Consider the following 26,673-nt stretch of genomic DNA (forward strand, 5'->3'; position numbering starts at 1 on the left):
TTAGCTGTTACCACTCAAATTGATCTTGGAGTCTTTATGGAGAGCTCTCTGAAAACATCTGCTCAATGTGCAGCGGCAGTCGAAAAAGCGAACAGGATGTTAAGAACCATTAGGAAAGGGACAGCTGAGAAGACAGAAAATATCATAATGCCACAATATACATTCATGGTCCTCCCATCTCAAAAGAGATATTAGAATTGGTAAAAAACAGAGAGGGCCACCAAAATGATTAGGGGCCATAAATAGCTTCCATATGAGGAGAGATTAATAAGACTAGGATTTTTCAGCTTGGAAAAGAGACGACTAAGCGGGGCGGAATATAATAGAGGTCTATAAAATCATGACTGTTGTGGAGAAATTAATGGGGAAGTGTTATTTACCCCTTCACAGAACACAAGAACCAGGGGTCACCAATGAAGTTAACAGGCAGCAGGTTTAAAAACAAACATAAGGAAATATTTCTTCACACAATGGACAGTCAGTCAACCTGGGGAACTCGTTGGCAGGGGATTTTGTGAAGGCTAAAAGTATAACTGGGTTCAAAAAAGAACAAGATAAGTTCATGGAGGACAGGTCCATCAATGGCTATTAGCCAAGACAGTCAGGGATGCAACCCCATGCTCCGGGTGTCCCTAGGCCTCTGACTGCCAGATGCTGGGACTGGAGGACAGGGGATGGATCACTCAGTGAATTTCCCTATTCTGTTCATTCCCTCTAAAGCATCTGGCACTGATCACTATCAGAGACCAGATACCGGGCTAGATGGACCACGGGTCTGACCCAGTGTGGCCGTTCTTAAGTTCTTATTTACCTTATCAAAGAGAAGATTAAGGGGTGACTTGATGACAGCATGCAGGTACCTACCTGAGGAGGAGATTTCTAATCAGAGAGGGCTCTTCAACCTAGCAGACAAAGTGCTAACAAGATCCAATGGCTGGAAGATGAAGCTGGACACACGCACAGCAGAAATAAGGCACGCATTGCTAACAGTGAAGGTAATTAACCCCTGAAACAACCGTACCGAGGGCTGTGATGGATTCTCCATCACTGCAAGTTTTTAATTAAGATTCGATACCTTTTCTGAAGGATCTGCAATGGCAAGTAGTGGACTCTAAGCAGGAATCAATTCAAGGAAGTCCTATGCTGTGTCATGCAGGGGGGCTGACTAGATGATCACAGGGGTCCCTTCTGGTCTTAAAACAAAAAAACCTATGAATCCATGAAAACTCAGGCAAGATGGCAGTGAAGTCAATGGGTCAAGGAAAAATCATTTTGAACAACTAGCCAGCCCCACAACATCTCCTTCCCTTGAGGGCATCTGCCTTAGCTTGCCAAGATGGACCTCCGTCCTAGAGTTCTTCCATGCTGCTCAACAAACTAGATATCTAACGAGTGACAGATAGCCCAAATGCTGCTAAAATGCCTTCTCCCAGTTCTAGCTAGCAACAGACTGAGGGATGTGGGCTTGGCCCCACTGGTCCATGCACTGAGGTTGGATTACTGTGGTTCTCTATGTACCAGGAGGAAATGCAGCCATGCAAGACCTCCAGCTGGTTCTGCAGACACCAGCTCACCAGTTAAGTGGCATATGTTTAACAAAGCCCATCACTCCAGGACTCATTGTCAACAGCCTGATCCTCCAAGCCTGCAGTAGATGGGCTTGGACTGCTCCAGAGACGACCTCTCTCCATGATGAGGCTCCACCAGGATGGTGATGTTCCCCAGACACAACGGGATTGTTAACACAGCGGGCGTTGGGAGGACACATCATCCAGAGCTTTCCCACAATTAAATTAAACCCAGACTGGTCGGCCTGCCTGTGGCCAGAGAACCATGGGGGAACTAAGCCTCTTCTGTCTCTCAGCACCAAGCTGCCATTTCACAAGGGTGAATGTGGGAACAACGAAGCCAGGAGTGGAGCGGGAGTCAGCTGGGTGGGGAAATCGGGGGATCGCAGCAGGTGGGCTCTGAGGCAGAGGCTGGCATGGTGGGTGCGGGGGGACAGCCTGGGGGCTGGAGGAGATGGTGGGTGGGCAGGCGAGGCTGCTGGTCGCGTGGAGGTGGGAGCCGTGGTTGGGTGAGCTGGTAGATGTCACAGGGAGGGCAGGGCTAACTGAGTCAAAGGGCCCCGGGGTGCAGACAAGGAGCCTATGCCAGTTGGGTGTGTGTGTGTGGGGGGGGGGGTGTGATTAACACATTCTGACAGGCTGGGCCATTACCTCCCTTCTCCTGGGCACTGGGGGTGGTCACCGGGTCATCCAGCTTGTGGGCCAGCCGGGACATTCTCCGCAGGGCCAGCACGGCGTTGCCTGTTTTCTAGAGAGGAAAGAAGCAGTGAAGGTTCCTAGAGGAAAAATCCCAGCTGGCTGGGAACGAGCGACCACTCCCCTACCCCCTCAGGTCCCGAGCACAGGCTGGCCAGTGCCGAAGGGCAGGAGACCTCTCTGCCCCCAGGGGACAGCGGCATGGGCATCCCCGGCTCCACGGCAGAGGGGAGCTCTCTCCTGAAGCCCCTTTCCCAACCAGGCCATTGCACGGCCCCCCGCAGAGCGCGGGCCACACGCTGTCCAGCAGGCAGAGTGCAGCCCCAACGCCAGCAGAGACGGCATCAAAACTGGCACCAAGCGCACCTGCCACTTCTGGCGGGCCAGGAATCGCCTCATCCTCTCCTTGGACAGAACCTTCCTGTCGCTCTGCTCAGTCTTCCGCAGCCAGGGGTGCGTGAGGGCCTGGTCGCTGGGCAGCCGGCAACTGGGGGCGACAGCATTGAGGGAGATGGGCAGTGATCTCCGCATTGGGCTCCAGGCTCTGTGGCCTGGCAGGAGGTCAAGTCAGTGAGAGCTCAGCCCTCACAGGCCCCATTGCCTGGGCTCCAATCCTGGGAAGCAGGATGCTCTGGTCTTGGTGTGAGCTGCGGGGGCCAAAGAGCAAGGGGGCGGCAATGCCTCTTTGGCTCCTGCTCCCACAGGCATGCTGCCCTCCACAGAGGCTCCATGGGCACGGGGCCCTATGTGCTTTCTGGGATTTCCATTTATCCCAGTGTTGCCAACTCTTGATGTTCTGCAGTGACCACGGTACATGGCCATTGCAGAGCCCATTTGGAGATGCCAGGAGAAACTCTAGCCTCTCACAAAGCTCAGCCGTACCAGAAGCCAGCAGAGTTTGTCCCCTCCACTCGCTGCCCCACAAGGAGGGTGGGGAGGGGAGCAAAGAGCCCAGCAGCTCAGTAAGCCCCCGCACCACTGGGAGCAATGGGGACAGGATGGTGCCTCTGCTGCTCTCTCTTGCCCCCAGCACCTGCCTGGATAGTGGGTGTCACGGAGCGTGGGGGAGTCCAGGCCCTGCCCCCCTCTTCCTGGGATTCACTGAGACTCTCAGCCAGCCAGTAAAACAGAAGGTTTATTGGACAACAGGAACACAGTCCAAAACAGAGCTTGTGGGCACACCCAGGACCCCTCAGTCAAGTTCTTCTGGGGGAGCAGGGAGCTTAGACCCCAGCCCTGGGGTTCCCTGCGTTCCTCCACCCAGCCCCAAACTGCAAACTAACACCCCCCCCCCCCCCCAGCAGGCTCCCTTCTGCAGCCTGTCTTCACATTCCTGGGCAGAGGTGTTACCTCCCCCTCCCGGCTCAGGTGACAGGCTCTCAGGACTCCCACCCCCAGGGCACATTCCCAGGTCAACACTCCCCTCTCCCTGCTGCATCACGTCCTCACAGTGAGAGCAGGGTGAGGAGCTCCTGGAGCTGCCCCCCAGGTCCTGGAAAGGGGGTGAAGAACAGGAGGAGCAGCAGAGGTGATGCTGGGGGATGGGGGGAGGAAAGAATAATTAAAAATTGAAGTGAATTATATTTAGCTATTGGGACAATTATGAGATTTTATTAAAAACTAAAAAAATTATGGCAATTGCTAGATAATGCATATAGGTATTGTGACAAAGCTCTGTCCTTGTCTCCGTGGGTCCTGCGTTTCCTGGCGGATTTCACTGTGACCCTCCACATAGCCCTTCTCTCTCTAGAGGCAAGGGTCACCGCTTACTGAGCCATTTTCATCATAAGCCAGCAAAGGAGATGAGGAGGTGAGGAGAAGCTACCCTCCCTTGCACAGTTTCTGTGGTCTCCCAGTCTCAGTGATTAATCAGGGGCAAAGGGGGGAGCCTGGGCCCGCCCCCTACTCCAGGACCCTAATAGGATGCGTATAATTCCCTGGGCCACTTCCCCACAGCAGCCCCCACTTCAAGATCCACTTCACCCTGGTCTCCTTCCTTGTGCCCGATATGGTTTGTGTTTGCTCAGTCTCTCCAGCAGCATGACTTCCTGCTACAGCTCCCGACAGGTGCACCCACCTGACTAACTGGGAGGCTTTTAACTAGTTTCAGCCAGCCCCTGATTGGCTTCAGGTGTCCCAATCAACCTAGCTGTCCTCCCTGCCTTTTGGAAAGATCTTAATTGGCCCCAAGTGTCTTAATTGACCTGGAACAGCTGCCATTTGCTTAACCTGGTAACAGGGATTTGTTTAGCCTGTGGCTAATATATCTATCTCCCACTACTTTACTATAGCCATCAGGCCTTGCCTCATCACAGAATGTAGGTGTTACCAAAAGTATACAAAGAGAAGAAGGGTTTAAAGTTATTTTTGAAATACTTTGATTCTGACTGAACTGATTATTTTAAAAACTAATATTTGGGGGTTTATAAATATAGTCACTGCACTGACATACAGAAAACTCAGAGGTGGTTGGGGTTGTAAAGATATTCTTGCATGGAGAGCTCTGGGCCACTCACATAAACCTTGATTGAAAAATACTAGGAGACTGTGATACGGATAGAGAGCACTTTGTAGTTTCTCGGGTGTTTGCAACATCCTTTCTGGGGAGTGTGCGTCTCTCAGTTATCAAAGCCTAAGTCTCACCAAGTTCACTCTAAGTCCAGCCTGCTCAAAACTGTGTTCCCACTATTCAAAGTTGGTTTGCAGGGCCTCCCAATCTTCTGCACAGATCATTAAGTCATCAGCAAATAGCAAATTCCAAGGCTCCCTTCATATAGTCTCACTTATCACATCCAAGACAATGGCAAACAAAACAGGGCTCAGCGCTGAGCCCTGGTGCAGGCCAGCATTTTCTAGAAATTCTCTACAGGAGTCCCATTTGGTTTTGGCTGTGGTAGTCATGCCATTGCATGTAGCCTGGACAAGACAAACACATCCTTCCAGCACACTGCTCTGACACTAACTCAACCAAACTAATTCTTTCGGGACATGACTGTACACCTTCCTCAAGTCCACAAAGACCATCTCTTTTCTCTGAACTTCTCCATAAGGATTCATAGACCATACAGAGCATCAGTGTACTCCTTCCCAGTAGAAATCCACACTGACCTTTCCAAATTTCAACTCTTCCACAGAGATGCTTTTCAATATTCTTCTCCCATATTTTCATAGCATATGACATCAGCTTCATTGGGCAATAATTAGCACACAGTATAATGTCTCCTCTATGTTTAAAACTGGGCAAAGCAAAGATTTTATGCCATTCATCTGGCATTTTGTCTTTCTTAAGAATATAATTGAACAGACTTGTAAAATATGTTCTGCCTTCCCTTCCCCATGACTTCAGCGCATCCACCCGTATTTCACCTGGCTCAGGTGCGCTCTCATTTTCTCAAGTGCCTCTACAATCTCTTCCTCCTGCTTGCAGTCTATCACGCCCCGGTTTGACTCACATGTTCTTAGTTCCTTCAGTTCTCCTCATTCATCACTCTTTCAAAACAGTCACTCCGGACTTCAGCGATTGATTCACCATTCATTTGCAATGTATCCCGCTCATTTTAACAGGAGAAAACTCGTTCACATTCCCCTTTGATTTCTCTCTTGCCTTAGAGAGTTAGTAGGTGGTCTTTTCTCCCTCATATCCTCCTAGTCAGTTATCCAGCTTGTCATTTGTAGCCATTAACAGCAGCATTACAATGATATTGAAATAAGTCTCGTCACTTAGGACTAACCCAAATAAAACAAAGACTTAACCATTTTGCATCAGCTCCATTCTAATTCTCCTTGAGCATATCTGAACCCTCCAGAATACAGCACGTCTCCATCTGAGTGCACACACACGAGTAGAGGGGAGTTAAAGTCAAGACAGACTAAAACTCATGGCTTGATTATGTTTTGTAAATCATGATTGGTGGGGCCAGTCTCAGGATTTTTAAGGATCTGACTCATGGTCTTTGATGTCTCGAGGTTGCCAATGCTGTTATCGGCACACATTCGCACAACCTGTGGAATTCTTTGCCAGCAGATGTTGAAGGCCAAGACTATAACAGGATTCAAAAAAGAACTAGACAAGTTCATGGAGGATAGGTCCATCAATGGCTATTAGCCAGGCTGGGCAGGGATGGTGTCCCTAGCCTCTGCTTGCCAGGAGCTGGGAATGGGCGACAGGGGATGGATTACTTGATGATTCCCTGTTCTGTTCATTCCCGCTGGGGCCACTGTCGGAAGACAGGGTACTGGGCTAGATGGACCATTGGTCGGACCCAGTATAGCCGTTCTTATGTTTTTATCCAGCGTCACCCATTCTCCCAGGCATTGGCAAACCCCCTGACTCACTACCTGGGCTCCCATCCCCACCCCCAGGGAGGCCTGTCTCCCCATGGAAGGTGTCCCTCCCAACCACCTACTCAGGGCTGGAGGAGGAGGTATGTGTGTTGGGAAGGGCCAACCTCACAGTCCGCAGCCACAGCTCAGCACCTGGTGCCGCTCCACCCCACCCCCTTGGAGTGCTCTTTCTCCCCCCCTCCCCGAACACTCTGGGTAGTACCGCTTCTCCCTCCCTGCGACATCAGCTGCTCTACCGGCTGTCTTTCTGCAGTAGCTCGCTGATGAAGTCCTTGGCCTCCTGGGAGATCTCCGAGAAGGTCTCCTCATCAAACTCCCACTGGGCAGCCGTGATGTTGTGCAGCGTCTCCATGTCACTGTTCCCCTGGAAGGGGGAGTCCCCACTCAGCCTGGGGAGCAAGAGAAGAGGCTGTTACTCGCTCAGCCGGGACCTCTGCCCCAAAGGCTGTTAACGGGCAGCAACGTACAGGATGTAGCAGATCACACCGATGCTCCACATGTCCGTGGTGAATCCCACTGGCTCAAAGGCGATCACTTCTGGGGCCATGAACTCCGGGGTGCCGTGCATCACCTTCACGGGGCTCTTTGGATCTGAAGGGGCAAGATAAGAGCAGTCCAGCATCCCCATCCCTGCAGACCGTGCTTCCCCCAGCCACAGCAAGGGATCAGCACAGCCTCCCGTGTCCATGTCTCCGGGATCCCCCATTGCAATGTGCTGCCGCAGCGATTACCCCCACGCGCAGGGTAGCAGCACCAAGAGCCCAGAACTGATACTGGAGCCCATTGTGCAAGGTGCTGCACAGTAGGAGACAGGCCCTGTCCAAAGAGCCGACAGCCTGAATCCACAAAGGGCAGAAGGGGAAACAGCGGCACAGGGAGACTCGCCCAGGGTCACCTGGGATAGAGAGCTGGTCTACTCCAGCTCATACAGCTCTGAAGGGCCAGCCTGACACCAAAGTCAGGTGCATTGACTGACCGTGCCCAGGGAGCTGGTGTGCTGGGGAAGAAGGGACTGCAGACTAGCAGGGACTGTCCCTTGTCTCAGCCCAGCAGGAGCTGGGGAGCTGGTTTTGTGCTCTCCAGTGCCAAGGTGCATGGGCAGAACCCAGATATTTGCATCCCAGGTGGCATGTAACTGAAATGGAGCTGGAGCTGAATTTGCAATAAAGATGGGGAATCTACTTGGCAGGTTGACAGCACCTTGCTTCTGTGGGTCTCCAGTGCTCTGCAGTCAGTCAGAAACAAAGCCCCCCAACTCCCCTGCAAGGGCCACGTCACTACCCTCATGTTACAGACAGGGAGACAAAGCACAGAGGGGCTGTGACATGCCAGCAGTAGAGCTGGGAATAGACCCTGGTCCCCTGAGCACCAGCCCACTGCCCTGCCCAGTGTCTTAGCTCTACAAAAGTGGGCAGAAAATATTGCAGGAAAGTCCCTGTAGCTCCAAACGCCCCAACACCAGCCTTTCTGGGGGTTTAAGCTTCCAGCCAGAGCCAGGGAGGTGCATTGCAAAGACACAGCCACAGAAGCAAGCCGAGGCTCAATGCATCCTGAAGAGACCAGCGGATTGGGCGAGCCCTCGCCATAGCTGGGGGGGCAATCTGCCGGGACGCCGGGCACTGGCAGCTCCAACTGACTTCAGCGCCCCCAAGTGCCAGGCCCCAGGAGCGTTGAGGGGACTGCCCAGTGTGGAAAGTTTGGTTGCAGTTTTGGGCAAAGGGTCAGGCTGGTTATTTCCTGGGACCCTTCTGCCCACCCCTATTCCAGACACATGGGGAAGTCCCCACTTGCTGGCCCGGATTCAGCAAGGTGTGAAACACAAGCTCTGCTGAAGAGGGACGGACTCAGGAACATACTTCAGGTTAAGCACGTGCAGCAGCCCTTTGCTGAATCGGGGCCTCGCCCCCTGCAGAGGCAGCGTTCGCTCCGGGACAGGGAGATCCCAGGACAGGGCTCCCCAGCCGGGCCCCTCTGGCTCACCCAGTCTCCGTGCCAGGCCAAAGTCGATGATTTTGACCCAGTGGCTGCTTGTGTTGACACAGACGATGTTCTCGGGTTTGAGGTCCAGGTGGACGATGCTCTGGCGATGGACGTACTGGATCCCCTCCAGGATCTGCCTCATGTACTGAATGCTGGTGGGCTCCGTGTGCTCGAAGTCGTCATCCACAATCCTCTCAAAGAGCTCCCCGCCCGCGACGCTGCCGGGAGCAGAGGGGGAGTCTGTCCTAGGAATTCACTCCGAGGGACGGCTTTATCTTGTGCCCAAGGCAGTGCCAGCCCAGACCCCACTGCCCAGGGACTTGGCTCAGGCACTAAACTCAACTAACAAGTACACGGAGAAGCCGCTTGGACACAAGGAGCGGGGAGCAAAGACACCCAACCAAGTCAAATCTGGAAACCTGTGCAAACAGCCCTCCCCCACCCTGAACCCTCTCTTCCCGGTAGGGGATGGAGGCTGGAGCCCTGGGCACTGGCCCATCTGGAAATCCCATAGTTTGCAGTCCCTTCTTGACGGTAAAGTCTCCGGTGGGAAGAGGCCAGGGCAGGGGTTCTGTAGAGGCTAGATTCGCACCACCCATGCTGCAGCCGCCTGAACTCCTAATACCAGAAAGCGGGGTGGGGGGCTCAGCAGACGCTGCCCACTTCAGGGCTCAGCCTCCCATTCAACTTCGATTGACCGTCTGCAAGCCCCCACGGGCAAACGCACCAGAACACATGGAGCCCAGGGCAGCAGGGACGGAGCCTGCGGAGGTGGGCTGTCTGCTATCCCCTTCGAGGTGCAGCCTGAACACCTGTGCACAGAGCAGTCCCCTTCGCCCCCCACCCCCACGCCGTGTCCCTGGCAGCGAGCGAGACCCCCGCTCCCACCGCCCTGTACCTGCCCAGCACGCCCCACTCACTATTCCATCACCATCACCAGCTCCGCCCGGCTCTGGAAGGCCGCAAGGCACTGCACCAGCCTGGGGTGATGCAGCAGGTTCATCAGCTCCACCTCCCCGCAGGCTGCCTCCCGCTCCTTGGGCGTCCGCGTCCGGAAGTATTTCCCTGCCCGGATCTTCCCAGTGGCCTTCTCCTGCAGCTTGTAAACCATCCCGAACTTCCCACTGTGAGAGACGAGAAGGAGGGACTGTCTCCTGCTTCCCGCCCAGCAAGGCAGCTTGCACTTCCGTGCCTGGCCTGCTGGGGCAGCAGCTTGCAGTGGGAATGGGGAGCTCCAGGCCAGCTCCTAGGTGTATCCCAGCAGCACCCAGATTTGAACTAGACAGCTGGGGATCCCCAGAGAGAACTGGACAGAACAGACCATAGCTAGTAAAGCTGGCAGACAGCGACAATGAACGTCGACCGTCAGCTCTTTGGGGCAAGGACTGTCTTTTCGTTCAGTGTCTGTACAGCGCCTGGCACGCCAGGGGCCTGGGCCAGACTGGATCTCCTAGGTGCTATGGCAGTGGTCCCCAAACTGTGGGATGCCCCCCCAAGGGGCGAGTGGAGTAATATTCAGGGGGTGCAGCAGGGCCCGGGCCAGCCCCAATGGGGGGCAGGGAGGAAGTGTCACCCAGCTCTGCCTCCAGCCCAGCTCCAGTCCTGTGCCCAGCTGTGGTCCCGGTTGTATGCTGCATATGCCTAAGGACGGCCCAGTGGCCAATCACGACAAAGCAAGGAGATACAGGAAAACGGGGCCCGAGGCCAGGAGCTTCAGCTATCCCATCCGTTCATACAGCTAGAAAACCCTGGTCATTTACATTGACAGCTTCCTGTCCCCCAGCCAGCTCGGCCCATCACCGTGGCCTCTGAGCACCTGCATGGCTTTACAGATTAGCTGCATTAATACTCAGAGGTCTGGTTGTGCTGCATGCCGCAGACACAGTGAGGACTGCCTCTGCCCAGAGAGTTTGTAATGTGAATGGCCAAGGGGTGGAAGGGAAAACAGCGAGGCAGAGAAGGGAAGCGATTTGCCTGAGGTCACCCAGCAGGTCAAGGACAGGACCTGGAAGAGAACCCAGGTCTCCTGTTGCCCAGCCCTGCAGCCTCTCCATTACACTCTGCCATAAACACACACAGAACCAGAACAGGGAGGGCCCCCTTCCCTGCCCTCCCCGAGACATTTCTGCTGCGCAAGCCAGAGCCACAGGGCATCTCTGGGGACAAGACTGTCCCGGCACTGCAGAGTCCGGTTGTTGCAGATGAACCCCACCATCGACTTACGCCCCAAGTTTCTCGAGCTGGGTGTAGAGGTCCGAAGCCTTCTCCATGGTGTTTACTGTAACGGTGTGGTATTCAAAAGCCTCCTTGCTCCTCCCACCTGCAGGGAGAGAGACAGGGCTGAGTGGTGACAAGCAGCTGAGTGACACATTAGCAAGGATCCCAGCCTGATACGAGGGAAGGGCAGACAGAAGACTCCTGTGTGTCTCTCTTTCTGTCCTCCGCTATCCTCTCTTATCCTCGCTCTCTCTCAGCTTTTCTCCTGGTCCCGAGACCAGCCACGCCTGGCAGCACCAGCAGGATGGGAGGAGACGGCCCATCCAGCTTTGTCCTGCTTGAGCAGGACTAATGCAGGAAAAGGGACCTGCAGATATTGTCTCAGACTGGGGAAGGGAGCCATGGTCCAGAGCAACAGCTGCCATGCTAGCCCAGAGCATCTGTCTCAGACTGACCTGCTGCTTTGGACTCCGAAAACTTCTGTATTTCTCCCAACTTTTCTCCTCTCCCCCTTTGCCTTCCTGCTTTTGACAAGACAAAGTAACCACCAATCACAGAGATCCACTCGCAATTCAGTAGCAGAACTAGGCCTTTCCTTCCCAGGGCTGTCTGGAAGCATAAGAGGCTCTGTCCAATATCCTCTTTCTGGAGCAGGGGGTGATGAAGTGGAAATGTTCTGTTATATTTTTATGATTCCTAGGTGTGCCTCAGTTTCCCTCTGTACTTTGCTACCCAGTGGCGGTGAAAGGGTAAAAAGCTGCCCTTGGCACAGCAGGCAACATGGGGGCGGGGTGTCAGGTGACTGCCTGGGTGGGATGAATGGGTCGTTAATGGCCTGGCTGAAATGGACCCATATCAGTGGAGGGTCCACAAAGATCATGGAAGCCCCACAACTGAGAAATTGACACTTATCCCGGGGAATCTCCGGCAGGTGGAGCACGGGAACTCAACAAGGGCGTGCAGGAGCTGGACAATGGACCGAAAGGTGTTGGGTGGCTGGAATCCCTGGGGGGGAGAGATAGCTCAGTGGTTTGAGCATTGGCCTGCTAAACCCAGGGCTGCGAGTTCAATCCTTGAGGGGGCCATTTGGGATCTGGGGCAAAATTGGGGATTGGTCCTGCTTTGAGCAGGGGGTTGGACTAGATACCTCCTGAGGTCCCTTCCAACCCTGATATTCTAGGATTCTAATACAGGTGGGCTCTTGGAAGAAACGTGGGAGGTCTCAGCTGGGACTGACACAGAGAGACCCAGAGGGGTTCCCAGGCAGCTTGGCTGCATGCAGCACCCGGACTCATCTTATCCTTTGCTGCTCTGTGCTGACCCCAGGACTTCCCAATGCTGCGTCCAGCTGACTGACAAACCCTGCTCTGTTCTGAAAAGGCTGCCAGGCCTCACTGCAAATACTTGCTGAGGGGCTTTGGTCCCTGAAGAGTGTAAACATCTGTAACCAGGAGGCTGTCTCACTCGCTGGGCAGAGGCTCAGCCTTGTAGGTGTGGCCTTAGGGAAGAGCGAGACCCCTTGGGTGACCGGCACACTGAAGGGGCTCCTCCAAAGGACGGTTTAAAGCTGGGGAGGAGCTCAGATCCTTCTGGATCTGGGACAGAGGAACTTGGTGGAGTTTGGATTAAATTGGTTTTGCAGAACCATTCGATTTCAACCTCAAATGCTTTAGGTTTTGTTCCTCTCTCTCTCCCCCTCCCCCCAACCTACCACATCTAGACCTGGGCAGGAAGCGTTTGGTGTGTTTGCCATGGGACTAAGCAGGCCAAGGTCTCTGTACTCAAACCAAAGCCGAACCCATGTTTAACTATTTGGTGTTGTGCAGTGGACGTGGTCATGTTAACACCTTTGACTCTCTGGGACCAATTATTCCATCCAAATGAACCCAGAGACTAGGTTGGGTTTGTGTTGGGCAGGGTCTAAATCCTGGGTCATGAGCACATGGAGGCTGGGACCATGTCTGTGCGGTCCGTACAGCTCCTAGCACAAACCGGGTCCCTAGGCACTGCGGCAATGTGAGAAACAGGGTGGGACGGAGCTGGAGTGGAGTGAGAGGATGAGGGTGACCATGGAGACAGGGGAGATCCAGGGACAGGAGGAGTTGGGGGCAGGGAGACAAGAAACCTTATCGGCGCCATGGGAGAGGGAGGGCAGGGAGCCAGCACTGCTCACTGGTAGTCACAGGCCCTGCACCCCCCACAATTTGGGGCAATTCTCTGTTAGTTCAGTAGGGCCCGAGATGTTTGGTTCCCACTGGCTCAGCATGGCCATGGCATGCTCCATCGCGACAGCTCTGCCATTCCCATCACCCACAGATTTGTTACGTTCAAACCAGAGTTGATTTAGTTCCACTTCTGTTACACTTTGCAAAATAAACTCTAAACGCTGGGCTCAGGTGCCCCTGGCTGGGCAGAGCCCCCCTGATCTGGGTCTGGCTTGGCCTGCCCATTGGGCAAATAGCTAACGACCTCCCCTTGTCAAAGGCGTCATAGCTGCTTGAAGGGTTTGTAAGTTCATTTCCCCAATGGCAGTCGTGGTGGCTGCCCCAGGCAGTGGCAGGGACAGGGTGGGAGGGACTGAAAGGTATCAGCCCGCTCATTCAGCACCTTACCTTCTCCTTGGGACATCCTAACCACTCCTGGCTGGGGGCGCTGAGCCCGTAGGTGCTGGCGGCTCAGACCTGGCACTGGTTCTCCCCTCGGGACTCCAGACAGCTCTGCCCCTGCTAGGGGGCAAGTCCTGCTCAGCGTGTGCCACTCCCACGTCCTGACCCACTGGGCTTCCACCAGGTACTCTGGACCGCGCTCCCTGTCGTAACACGGGCTGGCCCAGGGCAGGCTGAGCAACTGGACAGACAGTAAAAAGAAAAGGAGTACTTGTGGCACCTTAGAGACTAACCAATTTATTTGAGCATAAGTGGGGATGCAGAGGGCTTCCCGGCTGGTGGCTTGGACTGCCTGAAACCCACAGGGGAAGGAAGGAGGATGTTATTGGAATGGGACAGGAAGACTGAGCCCAAGCAGAACATGGAGGGATCCAGGCTCTGGTACCTCCCACTCATCCCCACCCAGGAGGCCAGGGTCCCAGGTACGTGGGGCTCTCTCGTCCACCCTCTGCAGCCTGGCAGGTGGCAAGAAGCCATGACGTGAAATACATACACTAGGGGGACTGGCTGTCATACCACTGTCCCTTCTGAGAGGGGACCCCTGCGAGAGGGACACACAGCCCGGCTCCCTGCCACCCAGCACCTTGAGCCATCCCCTGCAAAGTGACCCACTCTGATCCGGCAGCGCCTCACACCCACACTGCACAGGGGAGTGATGGCACCAAGTGCCGGGCTGCAGAGAATCAGCTTTCTGGGGAGCAGAACTCCCTGAGAACAGCCTGACCACCTCCCTCGGCCCCTAGGCAGGCACTTCAGGCTCCAGGGCCCCTGCCAGCTGGGTCCAGTTGCCCAGAGTGCCCTGTGGGGCTACCTGCTGTAACCAGGGTGTCACCTGGAACCCAGCCTCGGCCCTTTCCAGGGTAAGGTGTGTGAGTGGGACCCTTATGGGAAATCTGCAAGGAGCCACTCCCTGCCTGTCCAGGCAGAACAGGACAGCCAGCCGCAGGAGCACAGTGCCCCCGACTGTGCGAGCAGCCTGCCATTTGGTTAGCACTTGCTCCGCTCGCTGCATGGCACCAGCAGGGCCCTGCGCCCGTCTCTGCTCCTTTACAAGGTACAAAGACGGCTGGGAAATTCGTTTAAACTCTCTCTTCCCCTCGCCCATTAGAAATTCAAGTTGCAGTGGGGGAGGTTTAGATTGGATATTAGGAAAAACTTTTTCATTAAGAGGGTGGTGAAACACTGGAATGCGTTACCTAGGGAGGTGGTAGAATCTCCTTCCTTAGAGGTTTTTAAGGTCAGGCTTGACAAAGCCCTGGCTGGGATGATTTAACTGGGATTTGGTCCTGCTTCGAGCAGGGGGTTGGACTAGATGACCTTCTGGGGTCCCTTCCAACCCTGATATTCTATGATTCTATGAAATTCAGGTCTTGTCTGCCCCGGAAGATCCTATGGGCAACTGGAGAACTGGCAGGACCATGACATTTCAGATACCAAAGATGTGACACCTGTTTTGAGATAAGAAGCAATTTTAAGAACACCTATTTCTCCCCAACCTCTTTGAGCTCATCATCAGAAGCAAACTCCCCACAGACCAGGACACACCAACTCAAGCACCGCCAGACCCGGCCAGAACAAGGGAGGCCAAACCTGCAGCCATATCTCCACAGCTACAATGATCAGCCCCCTCCCCTCCCCACACACCCCTTTCATAATCCACGGGTCCTACACATGCCTATCACACATGTGACGTACCTCATCCAGCGCACTAAATGCCCCAATGACAACTGCGTGGGTGAAACCAGACAAGCACGAAGCTCTGGAATGAACTCACACAGGAAAACAATAAAAAACGAAAACACCCTGTCACCTGTGGGTGGGCACTTTTCACAAAGCGATCACTCATCCTCAGAGGAAACCTGCACAACACTCACTGCTAGACACTGAAAACCCTGGACTGAACAGAGACACTGCATGACAAACACTCCTTGTTCAGAATCACCGGCCCTTCCAACTAAGGACGAAGGGAACTTCCAGGCCCCACCTCAGAGCCTCCAAAGAGTCCTCTGCCAGCGCCATATTGCTCAGGCATTTAAAAAGAAAAGAAGCAGCAGAATAGCAAAACCTCTAGCAAAAGCTAGACTCCTTCCAGGCCTCCCTGCACCAGAGAGAAGCCAGCAAGGGCCATCCCCTTTCTAGAGGCCAACATTAATCCACTCCCCAGACCAATGCAGCAGCCTCACAATCAATGAGAAGGTCTCTTCTCCAGGCCAGCCCAGGACAAGTGGAGCTCAGGAAGAGCCGCCATAAGCCTGGCACCTGCCCACGACAGCAAGGCCGAGGTGATGGTGCTCGCTCCCCGTCCTGTCCAAACAGCATTTGGCAGCCAGAGCTGGCTGCATGCGTGTCCCGATGCTGCCTGTCTCTGTGGTGTCCAGCAGGGAGCTGGAGTCACTGGTGATCAGTCAGAAACAAAGAAGAACAAGGGGGGGGGGGGGGGAGGCGCTCAGTGCCAGGGCATCCACATCAGCCACTGGCACTGATGCAACTGGCAGTGGGCCCCCTTCCTGGCAGAACGGGCATGGACAGCAACTGGGCTCCTCTCAGCTCGAGAGCTGGTTCATCTGCTGAGATCCATTGGCTGCTGACTCGCATCCCAGGGGGGCCTCCTGGACAGTCAAGAGCCCTGTAAGAGCCTGGCTTGCCCTGAGGGCAGAGAGCCTGGGGCTGAGCCCCACCCAGGGGGAATCAGGCACTGCCCCATAAAGGGCAGAAGGTGGCTGCAGTAAATTGGGAGGGCCAGGCTTAAGTGGTGACAAAGTCTGGCTGGAAAAAGCCCCAAGCAGGGTTAGTGTGGAAATCCCTCCAAGCAGGGAGGCTGGGAGAGAGCCCGACTAAGCAGGGAAGAGAGAGAGAGACCGCGAGGGGAAGGTGGGAGCTTAGGCTGTAGGGAGGCAGCCCAAGAAGCCTCAAGGTTGGAAATGGCCCAGGACAAAGTACAACCCAGGCCAAGGAGCAGACTGGGCTCTGGCCCAGAACCCAGCGCAGAAGGTGGGGCTGGGTGTCACGGAGTGTGGGGGAGTCCAGGCCCTGCACCCCTCTTCCTGGGATCCACTGAGACTCTCAGCCAGCCAGTAAAACAGAAGGTTTATTGGACAACAGGAACACAGTCCACAACAGAGCTTGTGGGTACAACCAGGACCCCTCAATCACGTCCTTCTGGGGGAGCAGGGAGCTTAGACCCCAGCCCTGGGGTTCCCTGTGTTCCTCCCCCCAGCCTCCAAACTGCCAACTCAACTCACCCCGCAGGTTCCCTGCTGCAGCCTCTGTTCACATTCCTGGGCCGAGGTGTTACCTCCCCCTCCCCCTCCTGGCTCAGGTGACAGGCTCTCAGGTCTCCCATCCCCAGGGCACATTCCCAGGTCAACACTCCCCCCTCCCTGCTGAGTCACATCGTCACATCTCGGTTCCCTTGCTGGCTCCAGGGAAGTGGGGGTACAAGTCCAGTGCAGAGATTATTGGGCCCAGTGGGGGTGCTGCAGGCTGAGGGAGGGGCCCAGAGAACATGGAAGGATTTTCTTTGTGTTCAAGGCATTTAGGAACTTCTAGTTTATAGAGCCGTGACCCAGGAGTGGGTGGACTTAAGAGGGTGACGCCCAGCCCAAGAGCCAAGTTACTGGGAGAGATACTGCCACAGTGCTGGAGCCCGTCGGCAGGGGGCGCTAGACGAGCCGCGAGAGCTGTTATGCCAAATCGGCCAATGCCGGGCTGCCAAGCGGTGAGTGAACTGGTTCACACGCCCCCACGGGGCCAGAGAGTGGGGTGCAGTCCTGTCAAGCACCCGGAGCCTCGGAAGCTTGCGAGATCCACCCCCAGGCCAGGGTGCAAGGCAGGGAGCGGCTCCTCGCAGATTTCCCATCAGGGCCCCGCTCCATCCCAGTCCACCCTCCCCTCAGCACGGAGGCAGCCCTTCATTGCTGCTGCTCTGGGGGATAGACTCCGGCCCATAACACACTGAACAACATGCACAGCGAGCAGCCGGCGTAAAGGCCCCACGTGCCGTGCTCTGGACACTGCACTGTCCCACTAGAGCCAAGAGTTTGGTAGGAAGAGGCCGAGGTGAGATACCAGCGATGGGGGTTACCATGGCAGCCCAGTCGTCCTTGTTAAAGGAAATACCTCAATTGTGCCCCTGAGGCCTAAGCACCAACCCCCCCCAGCAGTACCCCGGCTGGGTCGTCGATGGGGACTAAGCCCAGGACCGTGACCCTCTGTGCTGCTTGATCGAAGGGAGCTCTGCGGGCTCATGACCCTCTTTGTTTCTCCCCACCGGAGGGGACGAGAGCCGGGCTGCCTTGGCTCGGGGTGCATGGGGGAGCAGGGCACTTTGCAGGAGAGCGGCTGGTCACGCCCAGCAGGGACTCCACAGTGCAGATCCCACGCTGTGGCCATTCTGTCTGGATCCAACCACCACCAGCTGCTGGACCTGTCCAATCTGGCTCCAAACTCCCAGCTCTGATCCCCCCGCACTCCATGGGGCCCTGCCCCACACATGCCAGAGCAGAGCAGAGTAGCTGCTGGTACTGGGGAAATCAGAACGCAGCTCACCTGTCTCCTCTCTCACCCAGGAGGCAGCAACGGGTGGGGTTCTCCCAATGTAGTTGCACCCGCCCCGCCCCGCCCTCCCCCCACGTGGGGGCAGCAGTCTCAGGCGATCACCTGGAGCAAGCCACGGTGGTGTCTGTTAGCCCCACTCAAGCTCCCTCCGCTACAGCAAGGTCCCTGCACCCAGGGAGAGTGGGGAGCTTCTCCAAAAGCTGGCTGGGGATGATGGGTTTGGGGTGCAGGAAGGGACTCCGGGATAGGGGGTGGGGCCAAGAGGTTCAGAGTGTGCAAGGGGGCTCCAGGCTGGAACAGGGAGTTGGGGTGCAGGAGGGGGTAGGGACTCTGGGCTGGGGTGTGGGCTCTGGGGTGGGGCCAGGGATGAGGGGTTTGGGGTGCTGGAGGGGCTCAGGAATAGGGCAGGAGGTGCAGGCTCCAGGAGGGACTTTGGGTGTGGGAGGGGGCTGGAGCGTGGGAGGTGCGGGCTCTGGGCAGTGCTGACCTCCCTCTGGCTCCTAGGCGGAGGCTCCGTGCGCTGCCCCTGCCCCCGCAGCTCCCATTGGCTGCGGTTCCTGGCCAATGGGCACTGTGGAGCCAGCACGCAGGGCGGGGGCAGCATGCAGAGCCCTTGGGGCTGTCCCCGAGCTGGAGGGACATGCTGTCCGCTTCCCAGGAGCCACGTGGAGCAGGGCAGGGAGCCCGCCTGCACCACACCAACTGGACTTCTAAGCTGTGCTGTCTGGAGCCACCAGGGTCCCTTTTCGACCAGCTCGAAAACCAGACACCTGGCAACCCTACTGTGCCCCCCACCTCCCTAGGAAGGTGCACCCCACAGTTTGGGGACCACTGCGGCAAGGATACTGACCTCCCCCCTGTAAAGCACTTTGGGATCTGTGGATGAAGCACTCTGTGCAAGAGGGAGCAAACGGGGGCCTGACCCTCTTTGGGCAGCCCTCCCACTGGCTTGCAGGATTGAACTCCAGGATAGAGCACAAACCTCCCAGGCGGTCAAGGGAGTGAGCAGGCCCTTTGTTATCCGGGGCATCTGATCCAGAAGCAGACTGGGTGCCCAGCAGTTCGTCTGAGCGCTGAGAAGGAAGGGCTCTCCTTTGGCTTCTGTATTAGGGAGCAGCTGGCTCTCCTCAGTGGCTGTCAGAACCGGGTGAGGAGCGAGTCTTGGACTAGCGGATTCAAAGACAAGGGGCCCGAACCTCCGCTGACCCCTGCCCTGTGCAACCAGTCAGAGCAGCATGGGGACACTTTGCACTGGTCAGGGAGAGGGCAGGGAACAGAGGGTATGGTCGTGCGACTGGAGTGTGGGTGGGCGCACTGACGCTAGCTTTAATCTACATAGTGCGGTAAGGAGCATGGTGACGATGGGGGAGCACAGGCTATCCACCCCAGTCCAAGCCTGCCAGGTAGCCTGGGTACGTACTCTGTTGGCTCACCTAAGCGGGGGTCTGTGCCACCCCCCTTCACCGCTATTGTTACCTCTACTCGCTCAATTACAGCTCACCCAGGCGTGCCCAGAGCAGCAGGCCCCGGGGTGCCTGGTCCACACAGGTCCTGCGGGCAGCATTAGCTCTGCCTGCCACCCCTCAGGCCCATGCTCACCCTGGCAGCGGGGTGCAAGAAGAGCAGGGCTCTTTGTACCCACAACAAAGGGCAGCGCCCAGGAATGGGAGCAGCTCCTGATAAGGCTCCTCGCCGGCTGAGGTGCCCGCTGAGAACTTGGGCTGGGATTCCTTCTCGCCGCTGGAGCAGGTGCCTCACCCAGAGCCCAGGCCCCAGAGCAGAGAGAAGGCACCCAGCCCCGTCCAGCCCCGGCACGCTTGGGGAACGCGGCTTGCTCCCCAACGGAAAGGCAGCAAGGAGACAACAGGGCCTAGCAGCTAAAGCAATAGGCAGGCGCAGGGCAGGGCTGAGGTTCCTCTCAGCTGTGCCGCTGACTTGCTCTGTGAGCCTGGGGGGTGCCAGGAGCTCTCTGTGCCTCACCCCCTTTAAGGGGCCAGTGAGGCTCCCCCCCCCCGCACTACGAGACCCCGAATGGGGGGCCCAACGCGTTCTCGCCCCTCCCTGCTGTCAAATGCCACCGACCTGCTGCTGAGTCTGCGTGCTGGGGAGGCCGCTGGCTCCAGGCAGGGAAAACAGCGCCTGCCTCTGCTGTGCCCCTACCAAGCCCCACGCGAACAATGGCTTAATTAGCCCCCAGCAACCTGGCTAAGCAGCCTCCCTCCCCTTTATGCAGCTGGCATCCCAGCAGCCACACCCAGGGGAGGGAGCAGGGGCTAGCGGATAAAGCCCAGGCCTGGAAATCAGGGCAGCTGAGTGCTGCTATCCAGCTGTGTCACTGATTAACTGTGTGACCTTGGGAGAGTCACACCCCATCCCTGAGCCTCAGCTTCCCCCTCTACACAACAAAGCTCTGCTATGCACCCGCCAGAGCTGGGGCCTCAGTGTCTCTAATTCCCACAGACCTCCCCTGCTGGGCAGGGCTGCAGGAGAGGTGCGTATTCCCCTGGCCAGCAGGCTGGCCTGGACATGAGTAATGGAATACGAACCTTTCCTCTCTCCAGGCCTGGTCCAAGGAGCCACCTCCTAAGTGACAAATTGAAATCACAGCAGCTGTCCACAGGCCCAGCAAGTGTGACTTTCCTGGGGGCACATTGTGCCTGAGATTATCACTACTGTGTGTATCATGGCTGGTCCTGGAGGCTGCCTGGCTGTGGCCGGGAGACTGTGACTTTAAGGGCTGAGGTTCCTGGGCAGGGGCTGCAGAAGTGCATGTTGTTCTGTGCACTCAGCTGGGACTGTTCACAGACTAGAGCTCCTGCAGCACGGAGGGTGGGATTCATATGTGGGACTTGGGCACCTAGTGGGATCCACAGCCCCCTGTGCAATGCCTAGGGAGAGACGGGCACCTTGGAATGGGAGTAGCAGAAGCCTGGCCCATGGGAAATGGTTAGACCCTGCCCCCTCCCCCTCAGCCTGGGTCCAAGGGAGGCACCAGTCTCCACTTGCGATTCCCAGCCATGAACCTTCTCCTGCATTGGGCACCTGCACCTCAGCCCCTTTCCAAGCAACCAGGTCAATATTCCCTCCTCTACCTGCTGTGGAGAAGAGATTGGCACTTGTGTCTTCCCCCGCCCCCGAGCGAGCGTCCTGCCCCGTGGGCTCTGGGGGATTGTGGGACAGGGCTCTCCCCTGCTAGGGCTGTCCCACGGGGTATGAATAATTAGTCATTGGGCCAGAGAGCTAACTGAAGTGACACTAGCCCAGCGGTTAGGCCCTCACCTAGGAGGCTGGAGACCCAAGGTCCCATCCCTTTGCTCGCAGGAATATTTAATTATTGATACCTGGAGGAACAGCTTGGGCGAGGGGGCAGCCCCAGCGTACCAGAAGTCTAGGGGGACTGTTAGGATATAGATATTCAGGCCTGTCGGTAAAGGCCTGTACTCTAAGAATTTAGGTCTATTCTTATCACTTGGCTAGTTGTAGGGGTCTAAAAGAAAGAATCAAAATCACTGTCTGCCGGTGTAAGGGCCTTCTCTTCTGTGACAGTCTGAGGCCCTGTGCTTAGGCTCAGGCCTTTGGCTAAGCAACAGAGGCAGCCATAAGCTGGGAAGCGACCGGTCACCTCCTCACATTCCAACCTAGTCACATTGAAAGAAGGTGCTATTGGGCTGTTAGGATACAATCCTGTCCTGATAATGCCTATCGCCTCCAGAGAAAGGGAAGTACCTAGAAAATGTAAAAGGAAACTTAGTTTGAGAGCATCCTGTCTGGCAAGAACTCACTTATCAATAGCTGGGATGTGAAATCCTCACTTCTGTGTTGTTTTGTCATTATAGTTCCCACTTTGCTATTGTTGGTCTGTATAATCTCTGTCTGGTTCTGTGATTGTTTCTGTCTGCTGTATAATTAATTTTGCTGGGTGTAAACTAATTAAGGTGTTGGGATATAATTGGTTACATAATCATGTTACAATATGTTAGGATTGGTTAGTTAAATTTCAGGAAAATGATTGGTTACGGTATAGCTAAGCAGAACTCAAGTTTTACTATATAGTCTGCAGTCAATCAGGAAGTGAGTGGGTGGGTGTGTGTGAGGGAAATGGGAACAGGGAATGGGGAAATTGAATCATGTTTTGCTAAAGGGGGAAATGGGAACAGGGAATGGGGCTGGGGAAATTGGAATCATGTTTGGCTAAGGGCAGGAATGGGAACAGGGACACAGGTGTAAGGCTCTGTGGTGTCAGAGCTGGGAAGGGGGACACTAAGGAAGGAAACTGGAATCATGCTTGCTGGAAGTTCACCCCAATAAACATCGAATTGTTTGCACCTTTGGACTTTGGGTATTGTTGCTCTCTGTTCATGTGAGAAGGACCAGGGAAGTAAGTGGGTGAAGGAATAAGCCTCCTAACAGGGACCTGCCCCAGGGTACCCAGAAGTCCAGTGGTGTGGGCACATGCCTGCAAGATGGGAGACAAGTTCAAAGCCCGTCTTCACATCAGCCCGAGGGGGGATTGAACCCAGGTCTTCTGTATCTGAGGCAAATGCCCTAACCACTGGGTTAAGGGTCATAAGGGGGGGGGGCACTGCCTCCTCTGGCTATTTGGGATGGGTTTAGACATACTCTGAACACACCTATTGCCTCAGGTCACAAAGTCAAGGCAGCCGGGCAGGGAAGGCCCCGGGGGCCTGAGCGTCAGTCAGGACTGCGTGGCCGTGTCGGGACGTAGGGGCTGAGCGCATGACCACTCACTGGAACCAAAGTACTTGGAGACTTTAATGGCAGAAAACTAGGTGCCTCCAGGGTTTGGGGCAGCTGACTGGGGGTTTGTGAATCCCCCCGAGTGATCACTGAACACCAGAGAGAGCTCACCTGAGACCCCGGGTGTGCCCAGACAGAGCAAGAGACAGGACCTGCCCCAAGGAGCTCCCCGTCTGATCAGACAGGGCAGCCGCAGGGTGGGAGAGAGGGGGTGTTGTTCTCCCCGTGTTACAGGTGGGGATCAGAGACAATGGGGCAGGTTCTGCATTGCCCATGCGCCGTCATTCCCACTAGAGCAGAACACGCCTGACCCAGAACGGGGACGGTTTTCCCTGGCCTTGGGGACCACACCTGGGCAGGGCAGTGACGACCTGGGTATCTGGCACTGCGGGGCCTTAGCCACAGGGCCAGCCACCCTCCAGTGGACAGGAAGCACCGTGCCGGGAGCAGGGCTGGCTGGAGCAGACTGAAAGCCCACAGCAGCACGGGTTCCTGACGCTCCCGGTGCTGTTTACACAGAGGGGCAGGAGAGAATCAGGGCTCAGCGGGTTACTTCCTTCCCCACAGGCCCCTTGCCCCACGTGCCTGGCCTAACTCCTGTGGAACTCCCCACCCTGCCCCCCTCCTCCCCTATGGTGCTCCAGGACTCTGCAGCAGCTTCAGATCAGTGAGTGACAAAATGGAGCGTGTTGCTGAATCCCAGAGGAGAATGACTGAAGCTCGGCACAGCCTCCCCTTCCGTCAACCCCACTGCACACCCCGTTCCCTGCAGACTGCCCTCGGAGCCTTGTGCTCCCTGTGCACCGCGTAGTGAACACGCACAGCCGAGGGGGGAAGCTGCTGGCAGTTGGGGAGGAGACAGGTGGGAGCTTTGACACCTGGACGGGGATTTGGGGGCTGGTGCTTTGGGCTTTGTCTCCACTGCAGCGTTTAACTTGGGAACTAGCAGCAGGGCGCTAGTGGGACACCAGAACACGCCAGCTGGTGGGTCCCCTTGGGGCCCAGCCTCCCACGGCTTCAGGCCACCAGCGCCAATGCCCTGGTGGGTCTCTGCGGCGGGCAAGGCTCCTGCTGCCCTTCCCTCCCCACCCTCGGGCACATCGCCTGCTCTGGGTAGTTGGCTTCTGCCTGATGGATTCACAGAGCCACGTGTACTGCGTGGGGGCCACTTACAGCCCCATGGCCGCCAACGAGCCTGGGACGGTTGTGTAAGAACTCTGTGAAATAAGAAATTAGAGGCGAATATTGCTGTGCCCTGGGGTGCCAGTGGAGCGCTGGAGTAAGAGCCCGGAGGATGCAGAGCTGAGCCCCCAGGGGCTCCCTGGGTAGGGCTGGTTGGGGCAGGGCAGGGGTGCAGCAGAAGCAGATCCTTTCCCCTCCCCCCTGCCCCGGAGCGGGTGTTAGGGCTTATTGCAGCCTCCTGGACGCAACCAGAATTTTGCTAAGGAGGGGACCCAGGTTACCTGCCTGGCTGCCCAAATTTGAGTGGTGATGTGACCCCATGTACCAGGTCGCACATTAACAAGCGGGTTACACCTCTACCCCATGCAACTCGTGTTCTGCAATGGGCTTATGACAGCTCTGGATCATGTATTACCCTTTCAACTCTGTTTTAAAGGAACCATATGACAAAGTGTGACCATAGAGAAATATGTAGTCACCTGGAAACCAGGGGCCAGACTCCCACGTGCTCAGCACCCCACATTCCCCTGCACCGAGCTCCTTGGTGACTCTGGCACGCCCAGGTTAGCTCTGGATTAAAGGCAGAACAAGGGTTTTATTAAATCTCATTGTTTCACTCCTGCCATTTTCTGTGTGTTCTCTTTAGCTCTCATCTCGTGTCGTATGCTAAACCTGCAAGCTCGCTGGGGCAGGGACTAGCTCGTTTATTACACGTGTCTAGCGTTTAATAGCGCCTAGCACAAGGGGGCCCTGAGCCTTGCTTGGGACGGCTGTAAGTAATAAGGACCCAGGTCCCACACACACAGAGCCTGATTTGCCTCTCCCTTTGCACCGATGTAAGTCCCCAGAGTCAGCAGGGGTGTAACGCTGGTGAGAGAAGAATGCCAGTGTGAACTCCCCGTGCCTGTGATTGCTGCCTGGCAGCGCTCTGCTCTCTGCTGACGGCAGTAGCTCTATGCCCCGGAGCAGCGCTGGGGCCCCGGAGCAGCAAAGCACTTAGCATGTGCCTAAGTCCCTTGAGAGGCTGAAGTGCCGAACTGGACCCTGGGATCCCAAGGTGATGGCACTCGGGAATGCCACAGACAGACAGATCAGAGGGACTCACACCACACATAAGGGTCCCCCTGCCTGGCACCAATTTTGTCTGCAACCCCCATGTCTTTTGGCAGGAAATGCAAACTGGCTGCAGCACCCAAGGGGCAGCCGTTCATCCCGCTGCTGAGCTCAGGGTGCCCCACACACCGTGCGGTCCTGACACAGAGCATGGCAGCACCACCTACTGCCCAGAGTGCCCTGGGGTTTCCTGACCTCCCAACCAAGCCAAAGGCTCATTAGCTTGGTCACAGCCTGGGATGGTTTGGCTTGAGCCTGAGGAGCTAGTTCAGGGGTGGGCAAACCATGGCCCACGGGCTGAATCTGGCCCATGAGCCATTTTAAGCCACCCAGCGAGCTCCCACTGGGAAGTGGGGTCCAGGGCTTGTCCTCCTCCTGCGCTCCAGCTGGGGCGCAGGATCAGGGGACCGCACCATGCGGCTCCCGGAAGCCAGAGCATGGCCCCGCTCCAGCTCCTACAGGCTCCCCCCCTCCGGCACTCCAAAGGGACCTGCAGGGGCAGTGCCTGCGGACAGGGCAGTGTGCAGAGCTGCCTGGCCATACCTCTGCTTAGGAGCCGGAGGAGGGACATGTCACTGCTTCCAGGAGCTCTCCCCACAGCCCAACCCCCTGCCCCAGCCCTGATCCCCCTACCGCCCTCCAACCCCCTTGATCCCAGCCCAGAGCACTGTCCTGCACCCCAAATCTCTCATCCCCAGCCCCACCCGAGAGCCCGCACCCCCAGCCGGAGCCTGCACCCCTGCCCCAGCCCTGATCCCCCTCCAGCCCTCCGAATCTCTCGGTCCCAGCCCAGAGCACCCTCCTACACCTCAAACTCCTCATCCCCAGCCCCACTCCAGAGCCCGCACCCTGCAGCCGGAGTCCTCACCCGCACTCCACACCCCCACCCCAGCCTGGAGCCCCCTCCTGCACCCTGAACTCCTCATTTATATCCCTGCCCTGGAGCCTGCACCCCCAACCAGAGCCCTCACCCCCTCCTGCACCCCAACCCCAATTTGTGAGCATTCACAGCCCGCCATACAATTTCTATTCCCAGATGTGGCCCTCGGGCCAAAAAGTTTGCCCACCCCTGAGCTAGTTCCTGGTTCCCTCTCCAAGCTCCTGAGGGGAGGAGTGAGAGCCCGCCCCAGGGGTGGATGGTGCAGACGGGCAGGGAACGGGCACATCTGTATGGAGAGGCTACAGCAAAGGATGCGGTGACAGCTGCAACCCCAAGGCGACCAGCTTCAAGTGAACTTCCCCATGTGACTGCCTCGCATCCCAAAAACTCCTCCAGACCTACTGGGTGGGAGCCGGTATCTGGCTAGGGGCCACCCCACACAGGCTTTGTCCCCCAAGGAGCTGGTCCCCATCCCAGCCATGCCAGGTGGCAGGGAAGAGCACTCAATTTTTGGGTTACCGCTTGGGGCAAGGGCTCCCGATGCAGCTCCGGAGTGCAGGCCATCCAGTGTACAGGGCTCGCAGCCCAGGTGCTCAGCTCCCCTGGCAACCATATGCCCCACAAGGGCGAAGCCTCTGCCCCCTTCTCCAGGGTGATAGCTGGGATGGGGAAGGGTGCATCAGCCCTGCCACACCCCGTGCACACACACAGC

The 26,673-nt window shown here is 56.5% G+C and overlaps 1 protein-coding gene across 1 annotated transcript in view; it reads right to left on the reverse strand.

Annotated features, from left to right (window-relative positions):
- LOC125626614 (myosin light chain kinase, smooth muscle-like) overlaps window positions 1-20,236 on the reverse strand; it is a 28,421-nt gene extending 8,185 nt beyond the window's left edge. Inside the window, exons 1-9 of the mRNA XM_048829807.2 lie at window positions 20,111-20,236; window positions 13,418-13,652; window positions 10,812-10,908; window positions 9,509-9,712; window positions 8,589-8,806; window positions 7,076-7,199; window positions 6,845-6,997; window positions 2,631-2,751; window positions 2,220-2,316 (exon numbers count right to left, since the gene is read on the reverse strand). Coding sequence (XP_048685764.2) covers window positions 2,220-2,316; window positions 2,631-2,751; window positions 6,845-6,997; window positions 7,076-7,199; window positions 8,589-8,806; window positions 9,509-9,712; window positions 10,812-10,908; window positions 13,418-13,433 — 1,030 coding nt within the window. The 5' untranslated portion in view covers window positions 13,434-13,652; window positions 20,111-20,236. The remainder of the gene's footprint in view (window positions 1-2,219; window positions 2,317-2,630; window positions 2,752-6,844; window positions 6,998-7,075; window positions 7,200-8,588; window positions 8,807-9,508; window positions 9,713-10,811; window positions 10,909-13,417; window positions 13,653-20,110) is intronic.
- Between the last annotated feature and the right edge of the window lie 6,437 nt (window positions 20,237-26,673).

This window comes from Caretta caretta, chromosome 27 (assembly GCF_965140235.1).
Source record: "Caretta caretta isolate rCarCar2 chromosome 27, rCarCar1.hap1, whole genome shotgun sequence".
Classification (NCBI taxonomy): domain Eukaryota; kingdom Metazoa; phylum Chordata; order Testudines; family Cheloniidae; genus Caretta; species Caretta caretta.